We start from the raw sequence: 13,696 nt of genomic DNA, 5'->3' as shown, positions 1-13,696 counted from the left end.
TAGACAGAGCCTCTTAACGCAGAACAGCATTTCAGTCGTTTTTTGGTGTGTTTGAGAGGCGTTATTTTCCTTTCTTGCTTTGTGTTTCCTTCATGTCTGGGATTTATTCTTGCGGGCGATCATCCACTCAGCATGAGGGTGCTCTTTCACATCTCTTTCAGCATCTCCACATCTGCATGCAAACATCCCCACAATAACATTTAACTTGGTGTAAACCCTAGATAACTTATTCTTCTTCGTTGAACACCACAGACACCTGAAGACATACTCATCTTTTACGTGACACATTTCCATACTTATAAGCCATCTTATTTGTATGTGTTTTGCAGCTTTTCTATTTCCTGACTTCTTTACTAAGAGCGTCCCCGTGAAAACAGTGCATGCCCCTCTTTCTGCTTACTACCTTCTGGAACTGACTGAACTATGTAACAGCTGTCCCTAAGTCTCTAACCCTTTCTGTCTTTCTCACCTCTCCTTGTCTGTCCAAGTTCTTGCTATGTATGAAAATGTTCTAAAGTGTCCCACTCCTGGCTGTTCTGGGCGGGGCCATGTCAATAGCAACAGGAACTCCCACCGCAGGTGAGTAGCATGGCAACCAGATGGGGCACATATCGCAAGAGGGAGCAGAAACACTTAAACAGGAATAGGAGGAGAAAGAAGCCAGGCTGGAGAGTGTTCCCTATCTATAAATGGTTTATAATTGGTTCATACGCAAACCATTTTATCAAGTGATGTGTTAGAATTGAATAAAATAAAAAATATAGAATAAAATAGAACAGGATGAAACAGAACAAAACCGTCTAGAATAGAATATGTTCAGTAAATCGTGTGGTTTCTGTCTTGGGGTCATGAAAGGTAACCTGGTTCAATTGATTCGGCTCGGGGCTGTTTAACTGTAAAAAGAAAACGCAGTCCTTCAAACACACAAACAAACAATCACACCCCTTACACATTTCAACATCATAGATGTTGTTCATATCGCACAGGCATGCAGTAAATGATATACACCACACAGACACAAATACACACACACACACACACACACTTACACACACACAGACACACGTACAGACAGATGCATACCCATAGCTCCCTCTCCACCCGAGGAAGCTGCAGGCCATGTTATATGGAACACCTCCTATGGGACAGGCTCACTGAGAGTGAAGTCATTAGCAGTATTAGGGAGAGGAAGGCACAGCATGAGAACGAAAAAAAAAAATACTGTATACGTATAGCTTTTGTGTCTCGCATCGACTCCTGGCGCTGTTGTCATGGAAACTCTGCTATACTGACAGCAGTCCTTCTGTCAGCTTGTCACATGGTCCTCACAGATTTCAACACGGCTTTGAAAGCCGTGTGAGGGTGTGTGTGTGAGCGCGTGTGTGAGCACGTGTGTGAGCGCGTGTGTGTGTTCCGGGCCAGCCGTATCAATTGTTCATTTCTGGCGTGTATATGAAACGATTAGGAAAGGCCCTCGGCAGTGTGTTCCTCTCACACACAAAAGCGGCACTGGGTTTTTTGGTGAGTGTGACTGATTTGTATGTGTAAGAGAGAGAGCTGGAAAGAGAGAGAGAGAGAGAGAGACAGAGAGAGAGAGAGAGAGAGAGAGAGAGAGAGAGAGAGAGAGAGAGAGAGAGAGAGAGAGAGAGATAACGAAAGAGAGAGAGACATCATATGAGCGGTGCCAATGTGAGAGAGGATAGGGGAATTAGGGGCGGAGAAGGAGCAGAGAGGAGAAAGAGAGAGGGGTAGGGGAGTATACAGAACTGGGGATGTTTTCAAGCCTGGCGTGGCAGCCAATCAGCTCTCCCTACTGAGTCTCCCAGAGTTCCTCAGAAAGGACTGTGGTATCTGACGGAGAGGATCTCTCTGAAGCCAGCCAGCCCCTCATACTCTGCCAGCCAATGCTCTATCTGCAAAGCCCCGGCTCTGCAATTAAAAACTAGGCCATAGGAAATACATTATTCATACATGGACTACTCTTATACAGTATCACCACATTTGCAATGCCGTTTAATTCAAAGCCAATTTTAGTTGATTGACTGGATGGGTCTGTTATCTGTGAGGCCCCACTGTGTGTGTGCTAGTGTGTGTGTGTTTGGGTTTGTGTACATGCATGCATGCGTGTACGTCCATGTGTACATATCAGTGTGTGTGTGTGAGCTCCAGCTCACCAAGGCTGTGCTTGTGCTGTTGCAGCCTCTCGGGGTGCCCCATCGCCGCCGCGGAGAAGATGGCCAAGGTCCACGAGAAGAGCCACCCGTCATGTGAGACGTCCAAGTCCAGCCAGGGCTCTGACCGCGTGCTGAGGTACTCGCTCCCTCCCCCATCCAATGACCACCCCTGCTCATCCCCACACACTCCCCGCAGGGACAAGCTGCTTAGGACCCCCATCACTGTCTCTGCTTACCAAGTCACACATCCTAGAGTAATCGCAGTACACATTTACATACACACAGAGAGCTAGAGAAAGAGAGCACAGTCCACTTCAGCTGTTCATCTGTGTTCGGAGTGCAACCCCCCCTAGTGGCTGGATCAGGCAGGCCCCTCACCACCCCCCCCCCCAGTCAGAGTGCTCTGACGGCGTGTACACAAACACGGCCCCCCTGTCCATTGGTTATTTTCCAGGCCAATGTGCTTTGTGAAACAGCTGGAGATCCCACAGTACGGTTACAAAAATAACGTCTCCACCAGCACGCCACGCTCCAACCTGGCCAAGGAGCTGGAGAAGTACTCCAAGACCAGCTTCGACTACGGGGGCTTTGACGGCCCGCACCCCGTCTATGGGAAGAGAGGCCTGGCGCCCAAGGGACACGGACGGGAGCCCTCGCCCAAGGGATACGATGGTAAGCCAGCTGTTGGTGTGTCGTTTGCTAAGGGCCCGAGGCGAACACAGGCACGCCATTGGACGGGCTGACTGATGTGTGTTGTTGCTCGGGCTCACGCACGTGTACACGTGATCACGTGCGTCACACAGACACACATTCACTCCTTCCATGGCACTGAAAATGTAAATCCTCCATCCTTGCACCTGACATCAAATTTACATTTGATTGAAAAAAAGGCTGTCTGCATTTGAATCCCCAAAATACATTCCCTAAATTCCCCATGGGGTATGGTTTTGTATTGGAGCCTGGCAGTTCTCTGGGCGTGCTTACAGTGAAGCTAGAGAGCGAGGCTGTAAGGCGTCAGAGCGAGGCTGGGGTTGGGTTTACGCTGCTGCACTTTGCCTCAGCTTCACATTGTGTGGATGGATGCTTCTAGAGAAGCCTTCTTCATTCTGTTCTCACTCACTGACTGCTGCCGACAAACCCACAGTGTGAAGCCCAGATCCGCCGTCACATCGCTCCTAGCCCTCTCTCTTTCTCTCTCTCTCTCTCTCTCTCTCTCTCTCTCTCTCTCTCTCTCTCTCTCTCTCTCTCTCTCTCGCTTGCTCTAGCTCTTTCTCTCCCTCCCTCTCTCACTGTGGCTCTCTCTCTCGCTCTATCTCTCGGTCTCCCTTTTCCTCAGCTAAGAGCTCTCTCGGTAACTCGCACAAAATTCACAGAGAATTCACAGTGGAACAGCAAACCATCCTGTGATACCTCTGGAGTGTTAGGAATCTATCTATCTCTTTATCTATCTGTTTATCTGTCTATTTGTCTGTCTATCTGTCTGTATGTCTATCTGTCTGTCTGTCAATCTAGCTATCTAGCTATCCAGCTATATGTATATTTATCTATCTCTCTATCTCTCTATCTCTATCTATCTAGACTTTCCACTGGATATCAAAAATACTCTATTTTTCTTTTATTTGTTGTGTTTTTTTGCCACCATCTGGTCTTAAATTGTCAGTGAGTGTTGACTGCTGTCATCTGTGTGTGTCCCCGTTTGGAGTTGTTTGTGTGTGTGTGCCTACTTGGACCGCTTGCTTGTGAGTGCAGGAGAGCGGGGACACATCCAGGTCAGTCCGCAGGCTGCACACGTCCTGAACAGTATACTGTACCTGTGTGTGTGTGTGCTCCCGCCCTGCAGCCAAGCGTTACTGTAAGAACGCCAGCCCGGCCAGCAGCACGACGAGCAGCTACGCTCCGAGCAGCAGCAGTGTGAGCTGTGGAGGGGGAGGGGGCGGGAGCAGCGCCAGCAGCACCTGCAGCAAGAGCAGCTTTGACTACACGCACGACATGGAGGCCGCCCACATGGCCGCCACCGCCATCCTCAACCTGTCCACGCGCTGCCGCGAGATGCCCCACGGCCTGGGAGGCAAGCCCCAGGACCTCCTCTCGCAGGTAGGCCACTCGTAGTCCCCCGCTCCAACCCCCCCCACCCCTCCACCCCCCGCGCACCCTCCCTCCGCTTGCTCACTCACTTTCCCTCTCTCGTTCCGTCCCCTATGTTTCCCCTCTGTTTCTCTCCATTTTTCTCTCTCTTTCTGTCTTTGTTTTTCTTTCTCGGTGGTGTCTCTTTTTGGTGTCTCTTTTCTCTCTATCATTCCTTTGTTCTTTTCTTCCCCCTTGTATAAGATCTGAGTAGATGTTATTAGACGTTATGTGTATTATTGTAGTTTTGGGAGAAAAACACATCCACATTAGATGTCATTGCCACCATGACAGCTGTGAGTTAAAGGCTAGTCCAGGAGCCAGACATTGTTTGCATCCTAATGGAATACTGGTCACAGAAGAGGCCATTTGGCCTGGCACCCAGTGATTACTGACCTGCTCATCACGCCGCATGGTGCAGCTACGTTAGCAGAGACGAAGACTGACAGTACTCTGCATCAGAGCCCCTGTCTGACGGAGCGCCTCACTGGGTCCATCACCGTCTCCATCTCTCTTGCTCTCTCTTGCTCTCTCTTGCTCTCTCTTGCTCTCTCTTGCTCTCTCTTTCTCTGTGTTATTCTCCCTTTAATTCCCTCTTTCCTCTCTTTCTCTTCCTTTATAATTTTTTTTTTCACTCTCACACTGTCTCTCTCTCTCACTGTTTCTCCCTCTCTCTCACTCCTTCTCACTCTCTCTCTCCCTTATTATCCACGGGTGCCGGGGCGAGATTGGCCTGGGGGCTGAGCACAGTGCCTGGGATGCAGACCGGCTCTAGCCCAGCGCCTCTCTGGGAGCGCTCCGCCATCATCGTCATCATGACCATCATCGTTACCATAATCAGAATCAGAACGCCCGAGGATCGGGCGATTCCCTGTACAGTCATCCACAAAACTGTGTAGGCTGCTGGTGGGATGAGGAGGAGGAGGAGTAATTAGCCGTGCTCTCTCTCTTCACCTCTCTCTGTTTCTCCTTCATCGTGTCCCTTCTCTTCCCTCCTCTTCACTCGCTTTCTATTCTGACTCTCCTCCAACCTCTTTTGCTGTGTCTCCGTTCGCCGTTCCTCGCTCTCTTTTTCCGGTCTAATCTCCCTCTCATTCCTCCTTCTCTCACCCCTCTCTCATCTCACTCATCTCTCTCCCTCTCTTCCTTCCGTCTCTTTTTTCTTTCCCTTCACTCCTCCTCTTTTCACCTCCCCCTACTTCTCTCCTCGTGGTAGAGTCCCGATGGGGACATGGATGACAGCAGCACTTTGGACTTGAGCATGAGCCGACAGCCGGGGGGTCCGGAGGGCAGTGGTACGGTCCTGACGCCCCTGCAGCCCATGTCCCCACAGCGCCAGGCCCTGCTCAACAGCAGGTGCTATCAGATGAATGAACCTGACTGCTGGGACCTGCCCGTGGACTACACCAAAATCAAACGCATCAACGAAGATGACCACAAAGAGGTATGTGGAAGGACCTCAGAAAAAGATGGCGTGTGTAAATCTATGTACCACTACTTGTCTATGTATCACTGTGGTCATTGGATGGCACCTAGGAATAAAAGAGATGATTATATGTTGGTTGATCCAGTGAAGGAAGGATTGTGGGTGCAACTCTTATGGCTGGTGAAGGACATCTAGTGGATGTTGCAGGTACTGCGCTGAGCAGTTGGCACGCATGGTGTCTTCATGGTCCGTGAGATTCATTAGGACTGAGCCGCATGGTATTATTGGAGCTAGAGATAGATCATATTTACACTTTATACTTCACATATCTGATATTACACAAAGCAGTCCATGCAGTAAATTGATACATTGGCAGTGCCCGATTAAAACTGGCTAAGTTAAAGGTTTTAATCACGAGAGTAATTGGACCTTTTAATCATGCATTTTGTGAAGGCATGAGTATGGAAATTGGGGGGGGGGGGCAAAGGGGGAGGGGGGTGGACGATTTACCCAGAATGACTCTACCACTATCCAATACAATCTGTTGAATGACTTGAGAAAAGGCTTCTGTGTGAACCCATATGTGGTGATGTGTGTAATGACAGGATGTAGTCTGTGTATTTCTCGCCCCAGACCGACGAGCTGGACCCGTTCCAGGACCTCTTGGATGAGCAGCACTACCCAGGGGAGGTCACGATCCCCAGCCCCAAACACAAGTACGCCCCCTGCAAGGAGAGCAAGAAAGAGCTCCTCTCGTAAGACCACTGCAGTTGGTGACTTCAAATGTGTTTAACCAGGATAAGTCTGGCCACTAACACCATCATCAGTTATCAGGGAGTGTGGAATAATGATAATAATACTGATCACCATCATCATTATTATCATCATCAACTATTAGTATGTAAAGTTAGTTGGTTTCTCGTTTAATGTTTGCATGTGGTGTGTTCCTTAGTCTCTCCAGCTGCCAGCTAGCAGACAAAAACATCCGTGGTATGATGACAACCAACTCTCAAGACCTCAAGTAAGACCCCCCAATCTGCATTTGGACAAAGTATTTTCCATGTCTGGTGTCAGTCTGCTGAGGCAGCGATGTGATTGGATGTTGACTCCGGTCTCTCAGGGTGTCACTCTGTGTCTGTGTTCCAGGTGTCCCACTCCTGGCTGTGACGGCTCAGGACACATCACTGGGAACTACGCCTCTCACAGGAGGTAGACTTGCTTTATACTGCACATGCACCCGCACACACACACACACACATGCTCAAGGACACACATACACACGTGGACACACACAATCCAACACACACGCCAACAGACACCTCTGTGTGTAATAGCAACGATATAAGTTGTGTCATCCCAAAAAAAGGGAAATAAATCTTGGTGACGATTGAGACTGTACCTAAGAGTCTAGTATATGCTGACATGTTTGTTCGAGGTCCTCTCTGTTTTCAAACCTGTGAAGTGATGAATACACAGATGTCTGAATAATACCCTCCGTTTAAGATGGTAGTGAACTGCACAAGACCTTTCCCCTCCAGTCTGTCAGGTTGTCCACGGGCGAAGAAAAGCGGGATCAAGATACTGCACAGCAAGGAGGACAAGGACGACCAGGAGCCAATCAGGTGAGCTCCTCCACGATGGCGTGCGGCTTCGGGAGACCCCGTAAACGCGCTCCTCTCTAAATGTCATCCTGTGTCGCGTATCTCGCCCCTCGCTCCCCACGGAGGAGAACGGGGCTAAAGGAGGACGGGTTATCGCTCGAGAGCGGTTGACATTTTGGCGTGGCGGTGGCGTCGTGGTTAAAAGCAGACGACCTTGTGAATAATACGGTTCACCCCGTGTCGTTTTACCTTTGACGCTGCTCTGCCCAGCTGTTGGTGCCACCTCAACTCCTGTGCGCTTCAGTAAATCTACCATCATCGTTAACACCGCCATCATAATTAACACTGACCCGCGCACTGACGGGTGGGGGAGGGGGGTGGCGGCCTGAAGACACGCTGCTCATTCTAATCAGCCCAAATGTCACTCTGAAGGGCATGCTCACGTAGCACGCGGGCCCGCTCCTGTCTATAACCTGGAGGAACGTTGTGTTGGGAGCAGACAGAGGGTGGCGCTACGCAGTACAGTGTGTCTCTGTCCAGTCCCCGGGGGGGGGCGACGGGTGTGTGAGACGAGAGGAAACACTCTGACCACCACCTGCCGCCCCATCACCCCATCACCCCCCCCCGCCCTCCCCTCTCCCCCTCCCCCCGTATAGGTGTCCCGTCCCCGGCTGTGATGGACAGGGTCACGTGACGGGGAAGTATGCGTCCCACCGCAGTGCGTCGGGCTGCCCCCTAGCGGCCAAGAGGCAGAAGGACGGCTACGTCAACGGCTCCCAGTTTGCCTGGAAGACGGGGAAGACAGACGGCATGTCGTGCCCGACCCCGGGCTGCGACGGCTCGGGTCACGTCAGCGGCAGCTTCCTGACCCATCGGAGGTGAGCCAGGAGCTCATGCACGCTGGGGACATCTGATGCGGCCTCAAAGTGTCAAATCAAGTTGAAACAATGATGTGGATGGATTGGTTCATCTCATGACATCCTGGTGTGGTTTCCTTTACCAGTCTATCAGGCTGTCCACGAGCCACTTCTGCCATGAAGAAAGCCCGAATGAGTGGTGTAGAAATGTTGACAATCAAGCAACGGGCGAGCAAAGGTAACCTGTCCATGGGTTTTCAATGAGAATGATTCCAAGATTTGGTCAGTGTTGGGATGTTCACAAGCATTACAGTAAAGTTGAACTTCATCTGAAGTAACAGTTATCGATGTATTCTCATCCAGGAATAGAAAACGACGAGGAAATCAAACAGCTGGATGAAGAAATCAAAGATTTAAACGAGTCAAACAATCAAGTGGAATCAGACATGATCAAACTTAGAACACAAGTAAGATTGTGTGCGTGTGTGTGTGTGTGTGTGCGTGTGTTTGCATGTGTGTGAGACTGAATGTATGTGCATGTGCATGAACAGTTTGTGTGGGTTTGTGTTTGTGCGTGTGTGAAAGTCTGTATACAGTATGTGTGTATAAGTTTGCTTTAAATAGACGATCATCCACCACTGTAACTTTACCAAATGTGTGTCTTCCTCTGGTCCACCAGATCACCACCATGGAGACCAACCTCAAGTCTATAGAAGAGGAGAACAAAGTGATTGAGCAGCAGAATGACTCTCTACTGCACGAGCTGGCCAACCTTAGCCAGTCCCTCATCAACAGCTTAGCCAACATCCAACTCCCTCATATGGTAGGAAGTTCATCTTCTTCTTAGTACAGTAGACATTGTTAATCTAGTGTTTTTTCTAGTGTACTTTGTATTTTGTATTTTTGTACTTTGTAGGCATTTCTGAAGTGTTTAACTTTGTATCTAGATGTTATTTAGATAGTTGGAATGAGAGCATTGGGCTATATTGTCAATACTACCGGCACACTTGAAAGCATGTCAGTATGTTCCATTTATGCAAGTGTGTTGAAACCCAGGAAAATTGTTTGGCATGGTCATTTGATGAAAACCAATTCATACAAAGATCCATCCTAAAAGTGGCTTCCCCACTTGGCAGTTTAACGTTTTATAGACAGAGTTTAAAGGAATGTTGAGATGAACTTGAACTAGCTCAGAGTCTTTCTCAAGGGCCTATTCCAATGACAGTTTCCTCATCTGCTTCCTTATGTTCGTCACTTGTTTTCCTCAGCAGTTCATGTGCTTCTGTGCTACAACACTTCCCTTGCAGACACTAAATAACCACAAAAAACTACAAGGCCCCAAAACATGGTTTGAGTCTAAAGAAAAGGCACGGTTGCCTTGACGACATTTGCCTATTTGTAATATCCAATTTCAGCTCTGGTGTGGAACAGAAGAAAAAGAGCAAATTGGATCATTCATGTCCCAAAGGGCACCAAAGTCGCATAATAACTGAAAGTCTCCTCCCTCCTTCCCACACAGTCACCGTGCGAGGGACTGACCACCTTGTGGTCACCTCAAGGTTATAAAGCATTTTGCTGCCTTTTGTTCAGCAGGCTAATAGCATTCTTTCTACGCCTCTTCCTGTAGAAACCGGTGCCACAGAAAGAGGCCCCAGTTAAACATAACTGCTGTTTACAGATGCCCCACAGAGTAAGAGATCCCTTTTCCTAGTCCTTTATCCAATTATCCTTCTCTTCTGCACTATCATCTTCTCCCCCCCGAAGTCTCCCTCCTTTTTGTGAACGCACCGTGGTGTGGATGCATCACAGTTGTCCATTTCTGTTACCCTTTTTATATTACGACTCACTATTTTGAAAAGATGTATATTTCTGTCAGCCCTTTGGAACTCATTCAAAGAGGCCCATGACTGGCTGCTTTAAAAGGCACTGATCATGATGTGACAGGAGCTGTACAGTTTGTGAAAGACATGAAAAGACTATGGAAACGCACACTTAGAGTCAAACAAAGAGAGTATGTTCAGTCGGCTTTCACATTACATTAATCTGCCTCTCCCTCTGGATTATGACTGTGCCTCATCTATCCCACATACGCTGGCCACACACACCACATCATTCACGTGATGTTGGCCATCATTTTGTCTCCATCAGCTACATGTTAGTGTCAACCATCGCCCATACGAGTCAGTTTAAATTTGCTGATTTTGCATGATTTGGTGTAGCATTTGATCAACTGCATTAGATGTAAAAAAAAAAAGTCAAAAACAAAGTATATGGATTAAGTTTTGTATGTAGACTCAATTAGTAGAATCCTGCCATGCTGTCTTGACTATATCCTCGGTTGTGACATTTTCCTCCCCTGAACTGGTTTACCCCTGTCCCTCCCTCCCTCCATTCCTCCCTCCCACCCTCCCTCCCTCCCTCCTTCCTTCCTTCCTTCCTTCCTTCCTTCCTTCCTTCCTTCCTTCCTTCCTTCCTTCCTTCCTTCCTTCCTTCCTTCCTTCCTTCCTTCCTTCCTTCCTTCCTTCCTTCCTTCCTTCCTTCCTTCCTTCCTTCCTTCCTTTCCTTCCTTCCTTCCTTCATTCCTTCCTTCCTTCCTTCCTTCCTCCCTTCCTTCCTTCCTTCCTTCCTTCCTTCCTTCCTTCCTTTCCTCCTGCCTTCTGTCGTGCTTTCTCTACCTAAATTGATCACCAGAATTGTGTCTGATTGACTTGAAATGGATTGTTGTACAGTTTTTGTCCTGATTGATTTTATTTATCCACACAGGAACCAATGAATGAACAGAACTTTGACACTTATGTGAGTACTTTAACAGACATGTACACCCATCAGGACCAATACCAGAGTCCAGAGAACAAAGCCTTGCTGGAAAACATCAAACAAGCAGTGCAAGGCATCCAAGTGTAGCCGTCCAGCCTGCAGTCTAAGGCCTTTGGCCAAACCAAGAGATGTTAAAGCAAAAAAAGAGGAAATGGATTATGATTTTGCTGCTGTAATTTACTGTAGTATTTCTTTTGAATTAATTTATTATGCTGTTGCGCTCTGAGCTCCATGTTTAATCTTGTTTTGATTATTTATTTTTGGCCATGCTTAAAAAACAGTCATTTATGACAGAAGTTTCAAAGAACATTCACGTTTTGTACATTTTCATATGACCTTATATAATGTGATGTAATGTTTATAGCTGCTAATGTATGCACATTCTAGTGTATATGTATTTATTAATTGTAAGCTTGAATCATTCATTATTTTAATGCTTATTGACAAAATAACAAAACTGAATGCCACAGGTTTGATAAAGAGGTGAGCTGAGGGGGGTATGAGAAGCATCCTTTTTAGATCAGCTTCTCTCAGTGGATGTGGAAGACCTTTGGTGTGCGGATTGTTTAATGGGTGTAAATCTATCAATTTTTGTAACAATGTTTGAAAACTATGTCTTCAGTGATCAGTGTGGACACAAATAATGATGTCGATGTGTAAATGAAGTATGGGAAGACAATGCGTAAACATGAAGATTTCAAACATCATGACACGGAAACTTAATGGTGCAAATCCCATCATCCAGAATGGACTACTTCATCAGTTTAAAAACTTTTAGTATTCTGTGTTATCAAAAGAAAACATGTTTCATTCAAACACAGAGGAAATGAGAAATGGCTACTGAAATTGTAGGAGACAATCTAGCATTACAAATTTATTTTGATCGCAAATCTTAAATAGATAGTAGGTGAACTTATCAGCAATATTGGTATAATAACAATTAAATCACTTGTTTAGATATGGGATGCAATCTATATAGAATTGTTTGGGTATATGCAATTTCTTATGAATAAAATTAGCAAAGAGCTGATAGATCTTTTTACTAAATGTAAATGTATTAAGTTTTGTATAAATCTTTTAATACAATCATGTTTTAGGAATTCAACATGAGTGATTGGTTCCAAAATGAAAGATGTATATGAGTTTCCTTCTCTCATGTTAGATTTTTGCACAGGGACACCCTTGTTTCCATGTTTTGATGTTTTTATTGACGCTCTAAGAGGTACTTGAACGCTTCAGCTGATGGCCAGAGGTTTTGTAGATATGTTCTCTTTCTAATGGCTAGTGATACACTGGATTTACAGGGTCTATGTCCCCATGCATCATAGTATATTGCACTTGTTCAGTAGAATTGTCTTTGCAATCATGCATCTAAGTGTTTGAGCCACAAGATATGATATGAGCTTAAGAGTGCTTTTGTTAATCTGTCATAAAAGATTTACTTGACTGGGGGCAATTCAAGTCGTTAAACATGGCTGAACAATGACATAGTCAGTGGCCAATGTGTGGCCATCATTTTATATAAGACATCCTCTGCAAATGTATCCATAGCACTTAAGAAAGCATTATAATGTGAATGTCATTGTCAGCCCCTGTATAATGCTTATACTTTTATAACATCAGAAATTTACCCTTAAACATTATTGACTGAATATCTTACCCAAATTGGCATTTTAACGTGACTAACAGTTGCTTAAGAGGACACTAATAATGGATTATACATGTGTTTTAATACAATTTATCATGCATGCACTTCATTGGAGTATGTCAAAATTTTATCCGTGGGTAAATAACAAGGATGATTTGCAGCAAAGGACATGTAGCTTTTATGTGAGGCGAACATGTGGCGCCCAGCAGACTGAAGTGTGTGTGTGTGTGTGTCGGGGAGAGCAGACGTCCCTGCTGGACAGTCGGCCGGAGGCTGCTTGGTCTGATGTCATGCTTGGAGGCTTCCTCTCTACCCTCCTGCAAGGCCTACATTCCATGACTCCACATCTGTGCCAGAGACGTTGAGTCCGCAGCTTTTTGCCAATATAGTGACGCTTTAGATAGATCGACAGCTTGTACTATTTTTCTTCAAATGCTCTTACTGATTCAAAGGATATGGGATGAAAAGCACAAATCTGCCACTCACCAACAGTCTGTAGGCTGCATATTGTAATATCAAATGTAAAAGGTTATCTGTGACTATTGACATAGAAAACAAAAACATCTCACACATGCTAGAATGCAGAAAAATATCATATGAATATTTGTGAAATCATTAATTTACTAAGATAGTAAAATTTCAATTTATTTCAAGTAATGCTTTGATGAAGGGATTTTATACAACATCAATTTCCCTCTCTACTTTCCCGTCCCTCTCTTGCAAAGTTTCCAACTTAATTTTGGTACCACATGGCATGGTTTTTGTTGATATATTTTTGCTGTATATGTTAAAGATCACAAGTTGCTGTGATATTTCATTTGGAATTGTGAAGTTTGTACAATTTTTATCATGCTGGTGTTGACATCTTGCTCTGAATAAAACTTGTGTTGCAACACTATGATGTTTATAGTTTTAATAGCCTATTAAACATGGGTCATGTTACACGTCACATATGTCTGCAGTACTGTATGAATTCCATATTTTGTAGTGGAGGAGACAGCAATATCTTGCCGGAGCATAAACCAATAAACTAGCATTTCATTTGTTTA

At 46.0% G+C, this 13,696-nt stretch overlaps 1 protein-coding gene across 1 annotated transcript in view; it reads left to right on the top strand.

Moving 5' to 3' along the window:
* myt1la (myelin transcription factor 1-like, a) overlaps window positions 1-13,511 on the top strand; it is a 39,239-nt gene extending 25,728 nt beyond the window's left edge. Inside the window, 15 exon segments of the mRNA XM_047022402.1 lie at window positions 489-579; window positions 2,200-2,310; window positions 2,629-2,846; window positions 4,015-4,268; window positions 5,515-5,742; window positions 6,337-6,479; window positions 6,677-6,745; window positions 6,871-6,933; window positions 7,263-7,346; window positions 7,982-8,203; window positions 8,329-8,420; window positions 8,546-8,649; window positions 8,862-9,005; window positions 9,810-9,872; window positions 10,946-13,511. Of these exon segments, the coding sequence (XP_046878358.1) occupies window positions 489-579; window positions 2,200-2,310; window positions 2,629-2,846; window positions 4,015-4,268; window positions 5,515-5,742; window positions 6,337-6,479; window positions 6,677-6,745; window positions 6,871-6,933; window positions 7,263-7,346; window positions 7,982-8,203; window positions 8,329-8,420; window positions 8,546-8,649; window positions 8,862-9,005; window positions 9,810-9,872; window positions 10,946-11,086 (2,027 nt within the window). The 3' untranslated portion in view covers window positions 11,087-13,511.
* Window positions 13,512-13,696: the final 185 nt, after the last annotated feature.

This window comes from Hypomesus transpacificus, chromosome 6 (assembly GCF_021917145.1).
Source record: "Hypomesus transpacificus isolate Combined female chromosome 6, fHypTra1, whole genome shotgun sequence".
Taxonomy (NCBI): Eukaryota; Metazoa; Chordata; class Actinopteri; order Osmeriformes; family Osmeridae; genus Hypomesus; species Hypomesus transpacificus.
This window is presented reverse-complemented; position numbering and strand designations above follow the sequence as displayed.